The sequence below is a fragment of the Myotis nattereri genome (assembly GCF_964212035.1).
Source record: "Myotis nattereri genome assembly, chromosome: 4".
NCBI lineage: Eukaryota > Metazoa > Chordata > Mammalia > Chiroptera > Vespertilionidae > Myotis > Myotis nattereri.
Window position 1 is genome coordinate 111,426,603 of NC_138079.1, and position 20,498 is coordinate 111,447,100.

Below are 20,498 nucleotides of genomic sequence, written 5' to 3' on the forward strand. Positions count from 1 at the left end.
CCAGGCCGGGGCAGAGAAGGCCGACAGCGGAGGGTGCGAGGAGAGCGGCGGCGCCCGGCTCTGGGGAGGACGGCGACTGCGCTCCTACCCGGGCGGAGAGTGAAGCGGGGACGGGCCTCCGCCGCCACAGAAGCTCCGACGCCGGGCCGCCGCGGGAGGGGGCCCGCTCCCCGCGCGGCGGCGGGTGGGTGGGGACCGGCCGCGCCCCGCCCCGGGGCGGTGACCGCCGCCGGAGCTCATAGGGCGGCGGGGAGCGGGCGGCGGGGAGCGGGCGGCCGGCGGCGGCGGGATGAGCGCGGCGCCCGTGTTCCTGAGCGCGGCCGAGGTCCAGCGCCACCTCGGTGGCTGCAGTCGCCTCCTCGCGCCCCTGGAGGCGGCCCTGGCCAACTTCTCCAGCGGCCACGCGGGGGGCGTCGCGCAGCCGGTGCGCACCGTGGTGCCGGTGGCCAGGCACCGCGGGTGAGTGCGAAGCCCGCGGGGCTGGAGAGCCGGGAGGAGGAGGAGGAGAGAGGAAGAGGGGAAAGCGGGGAAGGAGGAGGGCGGGGCGGAGGCGAGGGGAGGACGGGAGGAGGGGGCTTGTCTAAGGGCGCGGACCACCGCTGCGCCGCCCTGGCGCACTCTAGGGAGTCCGTCCCCTTGTTTACCAACTGCCCTGACGGGCGGGCAGGACGTGCCCCGGGTTCCCGGCCAGTAGGCGGCAGAACTGGACTCTAGAACGTGCTGTGGGCGCTGCCCTGGGCCCGGCGGCGGGGAGGGGGAGGGGAGGAGGGGAGGCCGGGCGGGGAGGGGGGCAGCGTTGGGGTGTGGGCGGGGTTGAAGCCTTGCCCCCCGCAGGTTCCTGGGGGTCATGCCGGCCTATAGTGCTGCGGAGGACGCCTTGGCCACGAAGCTGGTCACTTTCTACGAGGGCCCCCGCGCTGCCCCCGCCGGGCCCTCGCACCAGGCCACCGTGCTGCTCCTGGAGCCCAGCACCGGCACCCTCCTGGCGGTGAGCGCCCCGCGGGCGGGCGGGCGGGCCGGGCCCTGAGCCGGGGTCTCGAGGTCTCGGTGACGACCGCACGGGCCTCTGAGTGACGGCTGCGACTGGGGAGGGTGTCTGTGACCGGGGGTCTTCGACGGGACCGCCTGGAGACCGCACATCCCCGCGCCGCTCCCAGGCTGCGGCTGGGGAGCAGTCAGCTGGCCACCCTCCGGCCCAGACCAGTGACTCCGGTGCACAGCAGAGCAGCTCCTGAGTGAGAAAGTGTGCGTGCAGTGACGCTCTGTATTGGGGGGAGAAGGGGGATCCTGTAGCCCCCAAGCCTTTCCGAGGGCACCCAGTGTGCTGTTTTACCATTGAATGGGAGTGTAGGCAGAGAGAGAGCACCCCGTGAGCACCCTAAGTGCAGGCCTGTTCTGAACACTCCACTCAAAACCATCCTACCAGGTGCCCCCATTTTGCAGATGAGGGAACAGAGTCATAAAACAGCAGGCAGCCGTAGGACTTGTGTGCATGCATATCAGCATAAGTGATGGATGTGGGCAACAGGGGTGAGGGTGAGGGCAGGATTGGGGGGATGAGGGGACATTGGGGGGATAAGGACACATTTGTAATATCTTATTCAATAAAGGGGGGGGGGACAGGCCCCGCTTACCCAGGCTGAGGTGGTAGTAAGGGACTTCAGAGGCACTCAGTGCAAGTCCAGGGCCTGTTGCCCTCCATCACCTTCCTAACTGCCGCCTACTGAGCCCTGAGCAGGTGCGGGGCAGGAGAAACTTCCCTCATTCAATTCTGCCACCATTCCTCCCTGAGGGTTTCTTGTTACCCCCGTCCCCCGCCCCCCAAGTTCCCATTGAGGTTCTGAGCCACTGTGTCTGAGGCCACACGGCTGGTTAGTGAGAGACCCAGCAATGCCCATGCCACATGCAGGCCCATGCTCTGTGCCCCCCAGGCCCGTGCCCTGCCCGAAGGCGCCTGTGATGCCAGGCAGCTGAGGCCCCATCAGACACTCTCCACAGTCCACCCAAACCTACCCTGGGTCCTTAGCTTTTCCCTGAATCTCCTACTTCCCAGGAAACCTAACTGTTCGTTCCTCCTCTGAGAAGAGACTCTAGCTCAGCCATGGGCAAACTACGGCACGCGGGCCGGATCCGGCCCATTTGAAATGAATAAAACTAAAAAAAAAAACAAAAAAAAACCCCAAAAAACAAAAAAAGACCGTACCCTTTTATGTAATGATGTTTACTTTGAATTTATATTAGTTCACACAAACACTCCATCCATGCTTTTGTTCCGGCCCTCCGGTCCAGTTTAAGAACCCATTGTGGCCCTCGAGTCAAAAAGTTTGCCCACCCTGCTCTAGCTCATCCGGTGGCGCTGACACCCATGCTGCCTGCCAACAGCGGCTCTCAGGGAAGCGGGCCCAGCCCAGGCTTTCCAGCTCCAGGTGGGCCGTGGACCCTTCCTGGTCTGCTCAGCGGTGGCTCCTTTCTTGTCTATAGACCAGGAACACTGGTGCTGCCTGGTGAGGACCAAGGGAGATGGCTGGCAGACACAGACAGTGGCGCCGAGGATTTGTTTTCACAGGGAGGAAAATAGTGCTGAGGGATGGTTAAGATGTGTGTTCAAAGTCGCATGTCTCAGAAGTGGAAGAGTTGGGTCCAGGTGTAACAAATGAGCCTTCACTTTGCTGGGCACAATAGCGCCTTCTGGGGCGACGATTCTAGAGTGCCCTCTCTCCACGAACGTGGTGGGTGGGTGCTCCGTGCTCGCTGTCTGTCCTTCCTTCCAAGGTCATGGATGGAAATGTCATAACTGCAAAGAGAACAGCAGCCGTGTCTGCCATCGCCACCAAGGTGAGCGTGGGCTGAGCGGGTGGGGCGGGTGGGGCGGCGGGTGCTTCAAGCTTGCGTGTCTAAGGGAGAAGTGGGGGACTTAACTTGGTCTTCTTACGAACATAGCTGGGACTCTGCACGACAGATAGGGGGTGTCAGGTGAGCGCAGTAATTCACAGTTTTATTAGCTACCACTTAAGGAGCCTGGCCAGATTCCAGGTACCTGACATGCATTATTCCTGATGTTCACCTCAATCTTGCAAAGGAGATGTGATTGCCTATATTTGCCAGTTACAGGGAATGCGGTTCAGAGAGGATCACGGAGCTACTAGGCGGCAGAGAAAGAATTTAAAATTTGACCTCTTTGACTCCCAAGACTGCTTTTGCCCCTGCACTACTGTTTCTGGTAAATCTATGGTTGCTCAGAGGCCAGAGCCATGCTGCACAGGAAGCAGGGAGTGAGCCGGACCGACTCCTGCTGGTAAGCCGGACTCACTGAGGCCCGCGCCTGCGCAGTCGGGGATGGCAGCAAACAAAGCAGAGGGACACAAACACAGTATGATTTGCTGAGATAATTAGCAAACAAGCAACCTCTTTTGAGTTTAATAACATGCCAGGATTTGCTTTAAAAACAACAACACTGCCACCGCCAACAAAAAAACAACAACAAATAGTACGTTAGTATTTGAAATAAAGCAGAATCAAAGTTATTGGGAATGGGTTACATTTTAAATTATCCAGAAAAGACTTCACTGCGGAGGTGACATCTGGGTAAAGACTGAAGGAAGCCAATGAGTGGGGTGGGAGGGGGAGGATCTGGGAGTGGGGCGTGTTCCCAGCAGCTGCATGGCTTCCTACAGCAAAAGCAGGATTTTCAGAGGTGAGTTACCAGCCCTGGACGACGGCTGTGGGGACTGTCACGTCAGCAGTCTTGCTCGTCAAGTGGAAAAGGTCTGGGAACGTGGGGCTAGAGGCCTGAGTGTGAAGGAAATGGGATCTGGCAGCGGCTGGCCAGTGGAGACCAGGTGGGCAGGCTGTGTGTGTGGTGATGCGGAGGGAAGAAGACGAGGATTAACTGGCCATTGTACAGGAAGGGAACCTAAGCACACGCCTTGCTGAACTGGTTTTTAAAAATCCTACCCGGACCCAGTTCAAAGCGAAATAACACAGGGGCTGCCTTGGCAGCGCTCGTCACTGACTTAGGAACAGAGTGACAGGCGGCACTGCCTCCCATGGGTGAAGGATGCGGGTCCTTTCCAAAGCCCTCCCCAGCCCGTCTCTCCTTCACTCGGGATTCAGTGAGGGAGGCAGAGCGGGTATCACTGGCCCCGCCCTGACGTCACACACACGTAGCTGTGGGTCTGCCAGGGCTGCCTGGTCTTGTCCCCTATCGGTGGTGTCCAACCCAAGCTGTGCAACAGCGTTACCTGGGGACTGCGTTCCCCAAACCCTGGTCGAAGCCACTGAGGGCGGGCCCGAGAACCTCGTTTTTTAAAAGTCTCTGGATGATGCTGATGATCAAGCAGCTTGGGAACCAAAGGCTTCCAGACCACCTCTCCTTCCAGGTGCCATTGCATTGACCGGAACATGCGCTCCCAAGCCCGAGGCTGTGGCCTCAGGGCTCCCTTCCCCTCTTCCCGGCAGGTAGATTACTCTGTAAGGAACAAAGGGTCTGTTCTGCTCCTTGCTCTGGGAGAGTGCGGTGTTTTCTCCCTCACCTCTTCTCTCACCCAGGCTTCCGGAGGACACGTATTGGAGTTCTCAGGCCGGGGGACCTGTACCTGCTTTGCATTTGCGTCGCACAGAACCTGAGTTGGGGACTCTGGTGTGCTTTCCCCGGGCGACACTCTAGCAAGGTTTATGCTTGGCATGTGTTTACTCAACAAATATTAGAGTGCCCATCCCCTCCAGGCCTGTGCTCAGCATGGGGCCTAGAATGGTTAAGTAAAACTAGACACAGTGCCTGCCGTCAAGGAGCTCCAAGTCCGTTTGGGGAGACATTACGCAAAGATCACACCAATAAATGTGAAGCTACAGCCCTGCCACATACACTGAACGAAAGGGGTGAAGAGCTATGAGAGTGTACAACGGGGTGGATTGGGGAAGGCTGTTCCTGGGTGAGGGGTATCTGAGCTGAGATTTGAAGGAGAATAGGAGTTCCTCGCGAGGGGCAGGAAGAGGAAGGAGTCTGGGCCAAGGCCCTGTGGGGACAGAGGCATAGGTGCCTGGGAAGCTGCCAGGAGGCGGGTGTGGCTGGAGGTCAGACTCCCGTGGCGTGAGGGGGCTGGGCAGGTAGGAGAGCCAGACTGAGAGGCCTTATCAAGTGCCAGTGAAGCACAGGCTTGCCGACTCTGTGAGTGAGAAGCCCAGCAGATTCACATACGTGTTTTTAATGATCTGCATGCTTACAGGAAAAGACTGAGGCGTGCCGAATCCTGCTATGATTCAATAAATCTTACAGACATTACACTGTTTACAAAAAGATACATCAATGATAATGTTACGCTCAAGGCAACAAGTGATCGAGTAAGGTGACCCCTCAGAACTAGACATTTAGTTTCAGAGGACGAGGGTCACTTTTCCAGGGCACTGCAATGTCCCTAGCCCAGGCTTACTCCCAGAAATAGATCGCTATTAGCTGAGAACAGAAGCAGTGGGTTAGTGGAGGAAAGATCACCCAGGTCTCCTGATTGGGCACTGGCCTGTGGATATCGGTCATTTTGAAATCTTTTCAAAGCAGATTCTGTGACAATAGCTTGTGTCAGGAGTGGTATCCCTCCTGCAGCCATAGGGGAGGTGAGCACCTGGTAAGGTTTCTGGGCCTCCTTTGGCTGGTAATTAATGTTAAGAAGACTGGTACTTTAAGGTGACACTCCAGAATCTCAGTAATCAGCATTGTAGGAAAGACCAGACCCCAGAGCCGAAATTTTGCTAAATAAAATAGAGAAAAGACAGAACGGGGTCTTACTTTAAAAACTGGTGTCCTTCCTTTAAGCCAGTGGTTTTAACCCAGGACAGCCGTGCCACCTACCCCAGGGCACTGAGCATCTGGAGACAGTTTTGATTGTCAGAGGTGGGGGTGCATGGATGGAGGTGCTGCCATCACCTAATGGACAGAGGCCAGGATGCTTCCAAACACCCTGTGATGCACAGGGCAGCCCGCCCACCCACCTCCCGCCAGCAGTGGTCCAGGCCAAATGTCAGTAGTCCCGAGGTCAAGAAACCCTGCCCTAGGGCCAGTTCTGTGCAAACAAGGCAGCTCCTGTCCTCATGGGCCTGTAGGTCAGTACAAGCAAACGCATTTATAAGTGCTGTCAGAGGTAAGAAAGGTTTCACTGAAGAGCTGACATGCTATGAATTGATGAGAACCCCATGCGCCGACACACACACACACACACACACACACACACCCTCAGTCTGTGCCACAAATGCCAGCTCCACATTCCGCTTTAAAGTGATACGGGCTGAGAAAAGACAAACAGGGACAGGCTCAGCAAATACAGTGGAGACTGGGTCTGGAGGGCACATCTCCAGGCAGCACTTAGCACCTGGGAGCTCTGAGGCCTGGGCGTGGCTTTTCACGTCCCTAAGAGGGGGTAGCATTAGAAGGAATGTGGGCTTTGGAGAAGGAAAGCTGTGGGTTTAGCACTCCACCACCCAAGTGGTAGTTGTGGGGCCCTGGGCAAGTTACCGGTCTGCTCTGGGTCTCACTTTCTTCACCTGTAAGAGGAAGATAGAATAGAAGTGTCTAGCTCACGCAGTCATTGTCTGGACTAAATGAGGTTGTGCAGGAAAAGTGTTGGCATATATTAGGTGCTCAATGAAGGCGCCTTCTTTCTCTCCTACTCTCCTGAGAGGAACAGAAACACAAAATGACACCTCCTTGATTTCCCAAGAGATTTTTAAAAAATATGTTTGTCACCTAACACTGTAAATGTAAGGGGCACAACATGTTAATTTAGCACATTTATATATTGTAATATGATTGCCACTGAGCGATAGTTAGCACCTCTATCATGTTATATCATTACTAGAGGCCTGGCACATGAATTTGTGCATGGGTGGGGTCTGATGGGGCCATCAGGGCCAGGCCGGCGGGGGGGAGGGGACATGGAGGTTGACCGACCAGCCTCATTCCCAATCAGGTTGGGAGATGGGGGGTGGGGGCAATGGGGGTCAGGCCAGCTGGGAGGAAAGGCCGGGAGGTTGGCTGTCAGCCCTGTCCCCAATTGGGGTAGGGGGGTTCGATCAGGGGCAGGGCCAGCTGGAGGGAGGGACTGCAGGAGGTTGGCTGGCCGGCCCCGCCCCTGATCTGGGGGAGGGGCTGTGGGAGGTTGGGGCGGGCCAATTAGGACCCTGATCAGGCTGGTTGGCTGATACAGTGCTCGTCATAGCGACCGGTCATTTCAGTCATTCCATTGTTCCAGTCATTTGGCTTTTATATATATAGATCCTTTCTTTTCAGTGGTTACAATGATTAAGTTCTGGTCTTTTTGCAAGTTTGCTGATTATAATACAACTAGAGGCCCGGTACACGAAATTTGTGCAATGGGGGGTGGGGGTCCTTCAGCCCAGCCTGCCCCTATCACAGTCCCGGAGCCCTCAGTGGATGCCCTACTGATGGCCACAGTCTGGCAGCAGAGGCTCGGAGCAGGCGCTGTGTGTGTGTGTGTGTGTGTGTGTCCACTGGGGGCCTGCCCCCAGCCGCATCGGAGGCTCAGAGCAGGCGCCGTGTGTGTGTGTGTGTGTGTGTGTGTGTGTGTGTGTGTGTGTCTGCTGGGGGCCTGGCCCAGCCACACTGTGGAGGCTTGGAGAAGGCGCCCCTCTGTGTTGATCTTTCAGGCTCCTGGCCTCGCCTGCGTGTTGTTCTCTCCCTTGAGCTGTGGCCAGGGTGGGGTGCTTCCTGCCGGCCGCGCTTGCCTGCTCATGGATCACCGCGACGACCAGGAGCAGGCCCTGCTGGGTGCTGCCTGCCGGCCGCGCTTGCCTGCTCGTGGATCACCGCGACGACCAGGAGCAGGCCCTGCTGGGTGCTGCCTGCAGGCCGTGCTTTCCTGCTCGCGGATCACCGCGACGACCAGGAGCAGGCCCTGCTGGGTGCTGCCTGCAGGCCGTGCTTTCCTGCTCGCGGATCACCGCGACGACCAGGAGCAGGCCCTGCTGGGTGCTGCCTGCAGGCCGTGCTTTCCTGCTCGCGGATCGCCATGGTGACTGGGAGCAGGCCCTGCTGGGGGCTGCCTGCTGGCCAAACAGGACCCCGCAGCGACCCACAAGCAGGCCCTGCTGGGGGCTGCCTGCGGCCTGCTTGCCTGCTTGAGGGCCGCGTGACCTGCTCACGGGTCGCCAAGGCAATGCCTGCTGGGCTCATGTTGTCAGGGTGATGCCACCAGCGTCCTGCTCTGATGCTATGGGCGCCGCCATCTTTGTTGCGGAGTTATGGTTAATTTGCATATTAATATTTTATTAGATAGGATTATTAGATAGGATGTTGTCTATATTCACTGTACCATGTGTTAGATCTTAGGGCTTAATCTAAGAAGCCAAAGTCATGAAAACAAAGAGTTAAATGGTGGTTCCCCAGGGATGGGCAGGGGTGCTGCCAGCGCATGCTTGAGGGAGTTGAAGGTGGGCGGAGCCACCCGGCTCAAACTCCATGTGTTCCTCACTCGCTGCAATGTCTCCGTGAGCCTTTCCTTCTCATTTCTCTCAAATAGTTTTTGAAGCCACCCTGCAGTGAAGTGCTGTGCATCCTGGGGGCTGGGGTCCAGGCCTACAGCCACTATGAGGTCTTCACTGAGCAGTTCTCCTTCAAGGAGGTAAGTCCTGGGGGGGCTGGGCACTGGGGAGCTGCCCTGGCCGGGGTCTGCTCCGTCACTGCAGCAGGGCCGTGCTGGACAGTGAGGGAGAGTCCCATCTCACCATCCTTTAATGACTTTCCCAGAATTCCTGGGTCCAACAAAGAGGTGGGGAGGCCTGATCACCTCTTCCCAGTGTCTCAGCTCACAGGGTTTGTCTGAGGGTGCAGCCAGCCCAGCAGTTAGTTTAAAGGGCTGTATTATATCTGTCGTCTAGTCCCCTCTCTTGTCCTTTTGTGCCCCCCCCCCCCCTGTCTCTTAGGAGAGCCTGGGAGTCTAAGTGTTCAGGGTTATGGATTCAGGAATAGGGAGAGGCCTAGAGAGCAGGAGCCTACAGCACCCCCTTCTACAGCCCAGATATGGGCCCGCCTTTTGCCAGACATGCCTCACTCTTCCTACTGGGAACATTTGATTCTGCTTTTATTTTTGCACATGTGTGAGAGTGCTGGGGCTGATTTAAAGTATGATGTTTTTAGGATAATTGGGAAATGTGGACTGTAAGGACGAGAACAACAGGAAAACGCCCTTATGTCTATTTTAAAAACAGTGACAGTTGACAGTTTCCAATCTTCCCTCACCAGCATTTTATGTTTTAATCATATTAGATATACAAAGTTATATATCCCATCTTTTCATTGAATGTTCTAACATCACTACTTTCATAGATTCCTTAATTTTTGTATAATATTTGCATAACTTTCTATCAAGAAGGGTGGTATGGTTAACCATTCTCTTATGACTGGGCATATTGTATTGGGTTTGCATTTGCATGCACAGAACCTTGGTTGATAAACTTATGTAGACACAGGTTTATTTCTACATTATATTTCCTTATGAGAGATTGTTTAGGTCTCATTTTCAGTTGAAGGCTGCCAGCCCCTCTCCAGACATGGCTATCTGCTAGGCAAGCTGTCCAGTCCCACCGCCAGGGATCTAGTTGTAACTACTACACTTGCCCATTACATCACTGCACCATTCACTCCTCAGACCCTCTGATCTTTAACTCCCTACAGGCCCTTCAGAGATCAAGTTATTCCACGCAAAGCCCTGCCACAGAGAACCCCAACCTGCTGTGACTCCTTTATCATTCCCATATTACAGACATGAAAACTTAGGCTAAATGAGGTTGAGTAACTCCAGGGAAGTAAGTGAGACAGCAGGATTGAGTCTAAGCCTATCTAGGTCCAGAAGTCGTTCTGCTAATTATTGGGCTATGTAGTAGCTATTGCATTAATGATGTTGTGTGTCCTATGTAGAATTGAAAAATGTCTCTCCTAAAATGGGGGACATCTGTAATACTCTCAATAAAAAAGGTCTATATATATATAAGCCTAAATGACCGGACGACCGGACGACCAGTTGACCAGTCACTAAGATGCGCACTGACCACCAGGGGTCAGTGCACTCCCACAGCAGGAGTGCCGCTGAGCTGACTGACAGGCACCAGACACCAGGCTTACAGCTGGCGAGTGCAGTTGCGACAGTTTTTGAAGCCACCCAGCAGTGAAGTGCTGTGTATCCTGGGGGCTGGGGTCCAGGCCTACAGCCACTATGAGGTCTTCACTGAGCAGTTCTCCTTCAAGGAGAGCCTCTCCCACCTCCAAGGCAGCGCTACGGAGCAGTGGCGGCAGACGCAGTGGAGCCGTGATGAGCGGGAGCTGGTCGGTGCCCGGCCTGGACTCGGGCTCCTCCCCAGCCTCCTGACACTTTGCGCACTACTACATCCCTTGGGGGATGTCAGACTGCCAGTTTTGGCCCCATCCCTGCAGGCAGTCTGACATCCCCCAAGGGGTCCTGATTGCGAGAGGGTGCAGGCCAGGCTGAGGGACCCCACTGGTGCACGATGGGCCTTTAGGAAATAAATAAAAGGAAACAAAGAAAAACTCCCTTCTTTAAGAAGGAAGGGCTGGAGGAAGGTCATTTTCAAATATCTGGCCAGGTGTCTGCGCAGATTAATGTTGCCTCCTTGATGAAACTTCCCTTCTTCCTGGGGTGACTTACGGTCATAAGCACAGCCTGACCCCGAGGGGTTCAGCTTTCCTCGGGATGTCTGGGCTCGTTGAAACGTAAATAGCCAAACATTCATGGCACCCATGTCCCTCTTGCTGCCCCCAACGAAGGTGAGGATATGGAACCGCACTAAAGAAAATGCCGAGAAGTTTGCAGACACAGTGGAGGGAGAGGTGCAGGTCTGTTCCTCCGTCCAGGAGGCTGTGACAGGTGCCGATGTGATCATCACAGTCACCATGGCAACAGAGCCCATTTTGTTTGGCGAATGGGTGAAGCCGGGGGCTCACATCAATGGTAAGTGGTGTGGTGTCTGGTAGTTGGTGGTGGACTGGCCCCTAGGCTGGACCAAGGGCCGCAGCTGCAGAACTGTGTTCTGCCACATGCCAAGCTTCACACGGGCCTCAGCGACCTGTGAGCCCTAGAAACAGTATTCACTCCAAAGCATGAAACCCAAACCGCAAACCTGAAACTAGTAGAATTTCTATATAACCTAACATTATGGCAATTGGCCAGTCACAGCTCAGTTTTTCATGTCATGAAGTTTAAATGACAAAGCCAAATGACTCATTTATTTTTAACATTTAGAACTACAAAAAATTAATTACAACACAAAAGACATTTAATGTGAAATGTGAATACTTTCTGGTATGTGATTGGATGGGTGCAACTCTCTATATAAGAGTTTCTGCCTGGCTGGTGTGGCTCAGTGTGAGTGTCAACCTATGAACCAGGAAGTCACTAGTTCGATTCTCAGTCAGGGCACATACCCAGGCTGTGGGCTTGATCCCAAGTAGGGGGTATGCAGAAGGCAGCCGATCTATGATGTTTCTTTCTCATCGATGTTTCTATCTCTCTATCCCTCTCACTCTCCCTCTCGAAAAAAGAATAAATGAATCAATAAATAAAATATTAAACATGGGAATTCCTGGGGCCTCTGAACATAAAATGGCCCTGGGGTGATAGCAGGAGCTATTGCAGGTGCTGTTCTAAACTCTTTATGTGTGCTCCCTGTCATTGAATCCTTTCAACAGCCTCACGAAGTAGGAGCTATTTTTATTACAACCCCTTTTTACAAATCGGTAAACTAAGGCACAGAGAAATTAAGCCACTTGCTAACTTGCTCAAAGTCAGAGGTCCTTAGCCACAGAGCTGGGATTTGAACTGAGGCTCTTAAATGCTACTCGGTATTAGTTTTCAGTAAGAAGACTGGATTCTGGTGCATGAGCAGGCAGAGACTAGGGCATTTAAACATGCTCTCGGTGCTCCGTGTTTTAGTGACAAGCACATGCCTGAACTCAGAACCTGAGATCCCTGTACACATTGGCAGGTGAGCCTGCAAGAGCGAGTGTCATGATTACACACTCATCCTCAAACACTTATTGGATGCCTGCCCTGTGCCAGGCACTGCTGCAGAGGCTGCCCGTCACCGAGACCACACTCAAGGGCCCTGCTTTCTCCTGAGGGGAGATAGCAACAAAGAAGTCAACAGATAAGTGATTAGATGGTTCCAGCTAAAGGCCAGTCTGTGAAGGAAACCAAGCGTGGCACGCGTGAGGAATGGGCAAAGCAAATTGAAGGTCTGAGCCTGCAGGACTGGGGTTACGATGTGGGCCCATGGGGGAGGCAGGCAGTGGTAGGAAAGTGTATCGAGCCTGGCTTTGTGGACAGTAAGACCATTCCTAAAATGATTTGGGAAATCAAAAGAGACCCCTTCTTGGTGAAATGAACATGAGCTGAATCTTCAGCAAGACGGACTTGATTTTTTTTTTCCAGCTGAAAACAGCACATGTTTGTTATCTCACAGTTTCTGAGTGTGGCTCCGCCGGGTCCTCTTCCGAGGGTGGAGCCACGGTGATGTCCAGGCTGCCGTCTCGCAGACAGCGTGACAGCCTCTGCCAGGCGCAGGCGGTGGCTGGCTCCTTCCAGTGTAGGTGCAGGTGTCCGTTTCCCGGGACCCTCTCTGCTCCTGGCAGCAAACTCCACCTCCCCTTCCACATGGACGCTCCATCTTCAAAGCCAGTGATTGCAGAGCCTCCTCACATCAGACCCTTTGAGTCAGGATGTCTGATGTTTTCCTGGCTGCAGGACAGACGTGGTGCACGAGTTCAGAGAGGCCCACTAAGGAGCGTGCGCTGCAGGTGCAGTCAGCAGGGAGCCCCAAAAGCAGATTGCACTTGCTTTCCAGCGGGGCTGAGAGCAGGCTCAACCTCCCCTCCCCCCCACTTCCCTCATCCTGCCCGCACTGTGGCAGAGTGCACGGGAGAACAATCAGCCAGCTCTGAGGGAGGAAAGTTTACCTTTATTTCACAGATCTGCTCATCCAGGGGAATTCCGGATCCAAAGCCAGAACTGAACTCTGACCTATAGCTCCTCCTGTGGTGGCCCCTGAAGGTCCCTGCAGCTCCGCCCAAGTCAGCTGTGGCCGCCCCTGAGTGTCACTGCAGCTCCGCCCAAGTCAGTCAGAGTGGGAGAAGTAAGACTACAGTTGTAACCAGATACTGAACTAGGTTGCAAGCCCCTCCACCCCCCATTTTCCTTTTCACCTGCACTCCACCAACCAGGGTCTGGCTCTCCCCCAGTCTAGCCCCTCTGAAGCAGGGCCAGAGCCAGCCTGAGCGGCCCTGCCTCTGCTGCCTGGCCCACCTCCACTGCCCGAGTGGCCTCACCCAACCCTTTGAGAGCTTGTCCTGCTCAGAACCAGGGAGCAGAGCAACGAGAAGAGGTGGCCTGAGAGGCCCGGGTTTCCCACCATCTGATGGTTTATTTACGAGCTTCGTTAGTGCCTTTGTGCTGGAGAACTCACACAGATGGTCTTCAAGATGCACGGGTTTTACACCACTCTCTCTCTGAGCATTAGGGCAAGGGAGAACAGGAGAGAGGAGCAGGCTGGCAGGGAAAGCTGGCGGCATATGACGCTGCCTTATGCTAGTGTAGCCTCACCTCTCCAAGGTGGGTTGGCTGTGGGCCAGGGCTGGGCCCCGCCAGCAGATGTGTTTTGCTTGGGCCATTGAATGTTCTAAAAATCAAGAAATAACACATGCAAATAGATGCCCCGCTTCTGTTTAAAAGAAACTGGAATAGCTAGCAGTGTAGCAGTGGCCTGCATTCTCCCCCTCCCCTCCCCCCCAGTCAGCCGGAGTTCGCTGGTGACTGGGCCCTCAGAGGGCCTGCTTCTGCTGCATGCTTGGGTCTCCACCGTTCCCAGCCCCTCTGACAGCTTCGCTCATAGTGGCTGTCTGCATGGCCCTGCAGGCACTTGGTTACAGCTCTGTGTTAGCCGATGCACCCGGCCAGGCATCAGCAGAGTGGCTCTGGGCTGCAGAGGCCGTGAAGCTTGCACTAGGGTGGAGCCAGCTTGCTCTGCATTGGCTTCTCCCAGACGCTGGCACCAGGCTCCCTGGTCACAGTCAGGAGAGAAGTGGTTGGAGGTGAGGGGCGGGAATGGCGAAGACCAAGCAGGCAGTCAGGGGTCTGAGGAAGTGCCAGGGTTTGGGTAAGGAAGTCACTGCCCCCATAAATGGAAGAGGCTGAAAGGAACGGCGCTGTCTCAGCCTTAGGTGTACACACACAAGGTACACACCTGTGGCAAGCACCTGAGCTTTGAGCCTCAGTTAGTGCATCTTTTAAATGGGAACCAGACACAAAGTGAGCTAAATAATATGTGTGACACATCTCCCAGGTGGTAGGTACCCGATAGACAATCGCTTAGTTGCCTCACAATCTTTAGGGAATGAGTGGGCTAGGAAATGGCAACGCCACACATGGCAGGCTCTGTTCTTGTGAATGGGCATTCATTCAGTCCTGCTGGCGCGGAGGGGCGTCCCCGATACCCCCGGCCCCTGTCTGCGCTCAGGGTCTCTTGTGCTGTTCCTTAGCCGTGGGAGCCAGCAGACCGGACTGGAGAGAGCTGGACGACCAGCTCCTGGCGGGCGCCGTGCTGTACGTGGACTCCCGGGAGGCAGCCCTCAAGGAGTCTGGAGACGTGCTGCTGTCGGGGGTGAGCCTCTGCTCCTGGTGCTGCTTCCCGGGGGCCTCGCCGGGGGCCAGGCTCATGGGCTTCCCCTGTCTGGCCTGCTCCAGGCCTCATTCACCCCCACCTTGTTGTGGGGTGACAGAGCCTAAACATCTCTCACTCATTTCTAATCCCCTTTTAGAATGACATGGCCATTTTGCTGGTGGCCTGTTTTTGCCCCTGTGCCTGGAGAGAAAGGCTGCTGGCTTTACCAGGGGCCTAGGGAATGGGGCCTGTTGAGCCTTGAAACCTCCAATGTTGCCAACAAAGTATGGCGTTGGTGGGCCACCTTCTGCCTTCTCTTTGGTGATCGGGGCATGTAAGCCAGAGCGGCTGCAGAGTGAGTGCTGAGGGAGCCACATGCCGTTTCCTGCTGACCAGAGTCCCGCAGGACACCCCGCCGCGGGCATTCGCTGTGTCACACAGGCAGAGGGTCCCGAGCGGGTTCTAGGGGGAAGCATCGTCCTGACCACACCCAGTTTACAGATGGTCTGTTTATCAGGTTCATCTCTTATCCACTCCCGGGCTGCCCCCTGCCACCAGCTGTACAGCCCGCTGGGCAGGCGTGTGCTGCATGGCCGGCCCGTGTGCTCGCTTTGCAGGCAGAGATCTTCGCTGAGCTGGGAGAGGTGGTGGCGGGAGTGAAGCCAGCCCTCTGTGAGAAGACCACGGTGTTCAAGTCTCTGGGTAACGCCATTGCTCCGGGCACATCTAACCACTGGGGGGAGGAGGGAGGAGTGACCAGGCCCCGGGGCGGACGAGTTGTGACTCAGCCATTTGGGTCCGTTATTTACGTGCCGTAGTGACGTGCTTGTGCCCATGGACTCGAGACAGGAAGCCCTGGGGTGGGTGCCTCTGCCGCGCCTGGGGCCTCACCGATCCACGCAGGGCTCCCTGACCCCTGACGCCTGGCGTTTGGTGCGTGTGAAGTGCGGCGTAGGGTGGTTCACTCACAGCACGTATCAGCAGTCTCATCTAGACACAGATGCCACTGGAACTGCTGCAGAGGTGGGGGCGAACGGGAAAGAGGTTAAAAGATGGAGAGCTGAAGGGAGATGGCAGGGAGACCCAACCCGAGACTGCTTTTCCTGCTGGCTGGGGCACAGCCTCCGTGGGGCCCAGCCGGGCTGCAGGCGGGCCCAGCAGGGGCTGGCTCTGCCAGCTCTCCACCCACCAGACTTAAGGAAATGGACACACATGGCAGGTGCATATGAAACACCTGTGATGTGTCAGGCTCTGTACTGGGCTACAGAAGGTAATAAAACCACCCTGCCCTTGAGGCAAATAATACCCATTCGAGGTGAAGGAGTTGGCGTTTGGATGGAACAGGAGCCAGCGCACTGCAGCCTGTGGGCGGAACCTGGCCAAACCGCCAATTTTTGTGCGACCTGAAAGCTAGGAATGTTTTTTACATTTTCAAATGGGGCCGCGGGGGGTGGGGGGGGGCGTTGTGTGTGTGAATGAGATTTCAGAACATGAGCATTATACGAAGTTCCGGCTTTGGTGTCCGTAAAGGAAGTCTGGCTGGCACACAGCGGGCTCACTGTGTCCCTGTGTCGGCGCTTCTGCCCACTCAGGAGGCCGAGCCCACAGCGCAGGCCTCAGCACTGAACGCTCCTGACCCCGAACTGAACCTGGGATGGCACTGGAAGTCGGTTGGTGGGCGTTTCTTGCTGGGCATCACATTCCCTGCCGGGGCCTGCCCTCTGCAGACCCTCTAAGCCGCGCTTCCTGGACAGGGTCCTGATGCCCTGGTGGCCGTCAGTCAGCACCACAGACAGGGCTGCACCAGGAAAAGCTGTTCTGACAAAAAGTGACCCAGTTTCTGTTCTTCCAGGAATGGCGGTGGAGGACGCGGTTGCGGCCAAATTAGTGTATGACTCCTGGTCGTCTGGTAAATAGTGCGAAGCGTGGCCGCCGAGGCGGCGCTGCAACTCCAGGGGCCTTGCCGCCAGTTGTCCTGTAATTTCTAGATCAAACGAGGGAACCCCCGTGCCCAGCGGGCTGTAGTGTTGTGCTCATCCTGTCTTACCTTAATTGGCGAGATCCTCCTTGCATTGTAGCTGAGGGGAGCTGGGTGGCCGGCCCCGGTGCGGGCTGCAGCAGCACCCCCTCCCCAGGCATCCCATCGGCTCTTGTATCTCCTGGAAATAAAGCGATTTCCTTTTCTGCAGTTTTTGCTTCGGTAACTTCTGTCCCTCATGGCAAGGAAAGCGAGGGGCGCAAGTGCTCCCACTCACTCGCTGGGGGAGTGCCAATGACGGTAATTAATTTTGTTCTGTTTCTTAAATTGAGGTACAATGTGTGCACCACAAAATGAAAGTGTACAGGTCAGTGGTTTTTAGTATGAAAACCGTGGTCACAGAGTGGGCAGCCGTCACCACCCTTTGATTCCAGGGCATTTTCATCCCCGAGGAGAAGCCCCAGAGCCCTCCGCCCCGCCCGGCAACCACTCACCTACTCCCCATCGCATGGACTCGCCCCTCTGGGCGTTTCATTAAGGAGAGCCAGGCATTCTGTAGCCTTTGGCGTTCTGCTTCTTACAATTAAAGGTTCAGGGAGCAGTTTAGCTTCCATGTTGGTCAGGACTCCTTTGGTGACAAGTGGTAGAGACCACAACTCCAACCGCCTTAAGCTGAATGCGTCCGTGGATGAGGAATGGCATTTATTGGTGCGTGTAGTTAAGAAGGACGTGGCAAACGGTCAACCACAGCTGCACCCGGGTTCCAGATGCCAGCAAGACCCAGGCTGGCTGCCTCGCCCTCCGCTGGGTTCTGTAGGGTTGGCGCCGCCATCAGCAGGGCGGTGGCCAGCAGCGCCTGTCAGCCCCTCCAGCAGCCCCCACAGAGACAGGGTCTCTTCCTCAGCAATTAAAGTCCCAGAACCGAGGCTCGCTGGCCCATCGCGGTTGCGTGCCCAGTCTGGAGCCTGGCACCGTGGCTGAGAGAGGAGTGCCCTGCACAGCTCGCACCGGCGTGAGGCGGGCCTGGCCTCTCTGGCAGGGAAGAGGGAACCCTTTACTTCGCTTCATTTGCTCCCTGACATGTAGCCCCACGCTAATTCTGACTGTGCTGTTCATACATTTTGAGCCAGTGCCCAGCGGGTTATAGTGTTGTGATCATCACAGACATAGCATTTACCCTTTAGTTCAGGGAATGGCTGATAAGCCTATGGACTCTACCAGCTGGGCCACTGTAATTAAAGTAAAATGCCACAGTTCAAAACATACACTTAACTTCTAATGGCCCCTCCTGGCCTCACAGGTTCAGTTATTCACTGTGAAGACATGTTTCCCCCTTTCTAATCCAGCACTTTGATGGGATTTTTATATGAGGTATTTAAATCCATGTGTCCTTCAGATCCACACCCTTCTATCTCATCCCAGAATCCACACAAAGGCTGAGAGATAATTACGGTGAGAGCGTTCAGTTCTGGACAAACACACGCTCCCCCCCCCCCCCCGCCCTATATTTGCTGAGCCAATTGCTACCCCTCCCTCCAGCAGGGCAGCGCAGACAATCCCAACTAGAAAGGATCACCTCGATGAAGCGGTCAGAGTGAAATCGCACAGGCTGCATTCCAGCAGCACTTCCACCGCCTGCCTTTCCCTGTCTCAAGCACTGGGGCATTCCACCCTCTGCCTTCATCCTGCGAGAGGGGGTCCGGCACCTGCAGTTCAGGTCCTAACAGAGGCAGGATCGGGCACAAGTGCCTCCCAGGTGACCCTGCATGTGTGCACACTATGGAAAGCAAATACAACTTCACTTTATTCCAGACCAACAAAATGCAGCATCTGCAAACATAATCCTCCCTTCGTACATAGTCACCTACTCGAAGACTGACACCTCTCTGAATCCATCCATTGTGAATCCAGCCAACTGTCCATCACACCCCTCCCTATGCTTTCATCCTCCGTGGTGCCTCCCAAAATACCCAGACCGACATGAGCCAGGAAGCATGCTGAAGAAATCGCTGTTTCTACTTTATACACATAATTGATGGAAATGTCATCTGATGTAAGTCTGGCAATAAAAATGCAGTGAAGCTTAACTATTCAGTAAGGTTTTGGTTTGAATTTGAGCTGCCACTCAAACAGTGTCAGAGCAATGTTGCCCACTTACATTACAGAAGCGGCATGGACTCAGACATGCACCAACATGGGCAACAGGAAATGAAAGAGGCACGTAGTGAGCAAGACGATATAAAGGTTACTTTTATAATCAAATTTTCCTTACAAAGAACCTAGGTATTTTCCCCTTTAAGTTTCAGAGGGTAAGCACCCTTAGAAAAATCACCAAATAAGCCAGACTTTGTCTCCTGTATGTTTCTTTCCCTTCCTCCCACCCTCTTGCTCAGGCTTCATAACAAAATACCACAGACGGGGTGGCTTAGACACAGAACTTTATTTTCCTACAGCTCTGAAGCCTGGGAGTCCAAGACCAAGGTGTCTGCAGGCCTGGTTCCTCCTGAGGCCTCTCGCCCTGGGTCGCAGATGGCCGTCCTCTTGCTGGGCCCTCACGGGGCCTCTTCCCTGTGCGTGTGCATCTCTGGTGTCTCTCTCTCTTCTCCTTATAAGGGCACCAGTCATGTGGGACTAGGGCCCCATCTATGACCCCATTTAACTTTAATCACCTCTTTGATAAAGGTCCTATCTCCAAAGCCAGTCACATTGGCGGGTAGGGCATCAGTATATGAATTTGGGGGAAACACAGTTCGTCCATAGCAGGTACCCTATATTCTAGTTCTCTCTTCACTTTCCCTATCTGACACCCTGTCTGGGTACTCAGGCAGAAGTATTGTAGATCCACTTTCTTTACTTGCAAACCTGTAGACATCGGTTAGAGCAGTGGTTCCCAACCTTCTTTTGGCCACATTCCACCTAAGCATCTCTAAAACCCTGATGCCCCCACCCTCCCCCCTGACATAGAATTCCTAGTACTCAAAAAGTACTATCCACTCTTATTCACGTGGAGGAAGCCTAAAAGGCTATTAACTTGGTCTAAACAAGCTTCCAAAGAACATGGCACCCATGAAAGAGAAAATAAAAGATCAAAAGGACAGTTGAAGTACTGAGAAAGAAATCACTAAGAAATTGTTAAAAAAATAATATGAAGTGATATGAAAAAATAGCAAATACAGTTTCAAAACAATAGAGCACTGAAATGCATAAATATGTCACAATATATATTTATATACTGTTTATGAGGCCCCTAGGGCCATAATAACTGCAAAAAATTAACGGTTAATTACTCATTCTCTAATTGCCCCCCTTAAAAATCAAATTGCCTGCCTCTTCTGTGGGGCATGTGCCCCATGTTGGAAACCATTGTGTTAAAGGTTTAGATACATTTCAGTTGGGTTTCAAATCTTACACCAATGAAGGAACTTTGATCTCCACCAATAAACAAAATCTAGAGTTAAGGACAGAACTGGAGTTAGAATCCCCAGGCCATGAGAATCAGAAAGTAAAAAGCAGTGTGATGAGAGTTATAATCTTAAATCTAGAGTTCGTAAAGTAAAGTCTTTTTCTCTGCCATCCATTTAACCCTTTCCATATTCATAAATATTAAAAATAAAACTGAAGAGAAATGCCATTTTTTATTCCCAGGTCTCCTTGAATTCCTCACTGGTGGTTTACTTGTGTAGGTATAAAGACTTTCTCAGAGTAGTTTGGGCTCAAACTTTTAGGTGGGCATTTCCAAATCCCTAGACACCATCCCCAGCCATGGCATTCAGTAGAGAGCAGGTACTGCCTGGAGCACTGCCTTGCCCACGCTGCGGACTCCCCCTGCTGGTCAAGCACGCCA

The 20,498-nt window shown here is 54.3% G+C and overlaps 1 protein-coding gene across 2 annotated transcripts; it reads left to right on the forward strand.

Moving 5' to 3' along the window:
- Positions 1–243: 243 nt before the first annotated feature.
- CRYM (crystallin mu) lies at positions 244–16,864 on the forward strand. Of its 2 annotated transcripts, XM_081090461.1 has the most exons (8): positions 244–459; positions 835–988; positions 2,773–2,835; positions 8,529–8,630; positions 10,790–10,973; positions 14,555–14,676; positions 15,294–15,378; positions 16,529–16,864. In XM_081090461.1, the coding sequence occupies exons 1-8, from the start codon at positions 290–292 to the stop codon at positions 16,591–16,593; spliced, it is 945 nt and encodes a 314-aa protein (XP_080946587.1). In that variant the 5' UTR covers positions 244–289; the 3' UTR covers positions 16,594–16,864. The 2 variants fall into 2 exon arrangements, with proteins under 2 accessions (XP_080946587.1, XP_080946588.1); XM_081090462.1 differs by lacking the exon at positions 2,773–2,835.
- The last annotated feature ends 3,634 nt before the right edge of the window (positions 16,865–20,498 follow it).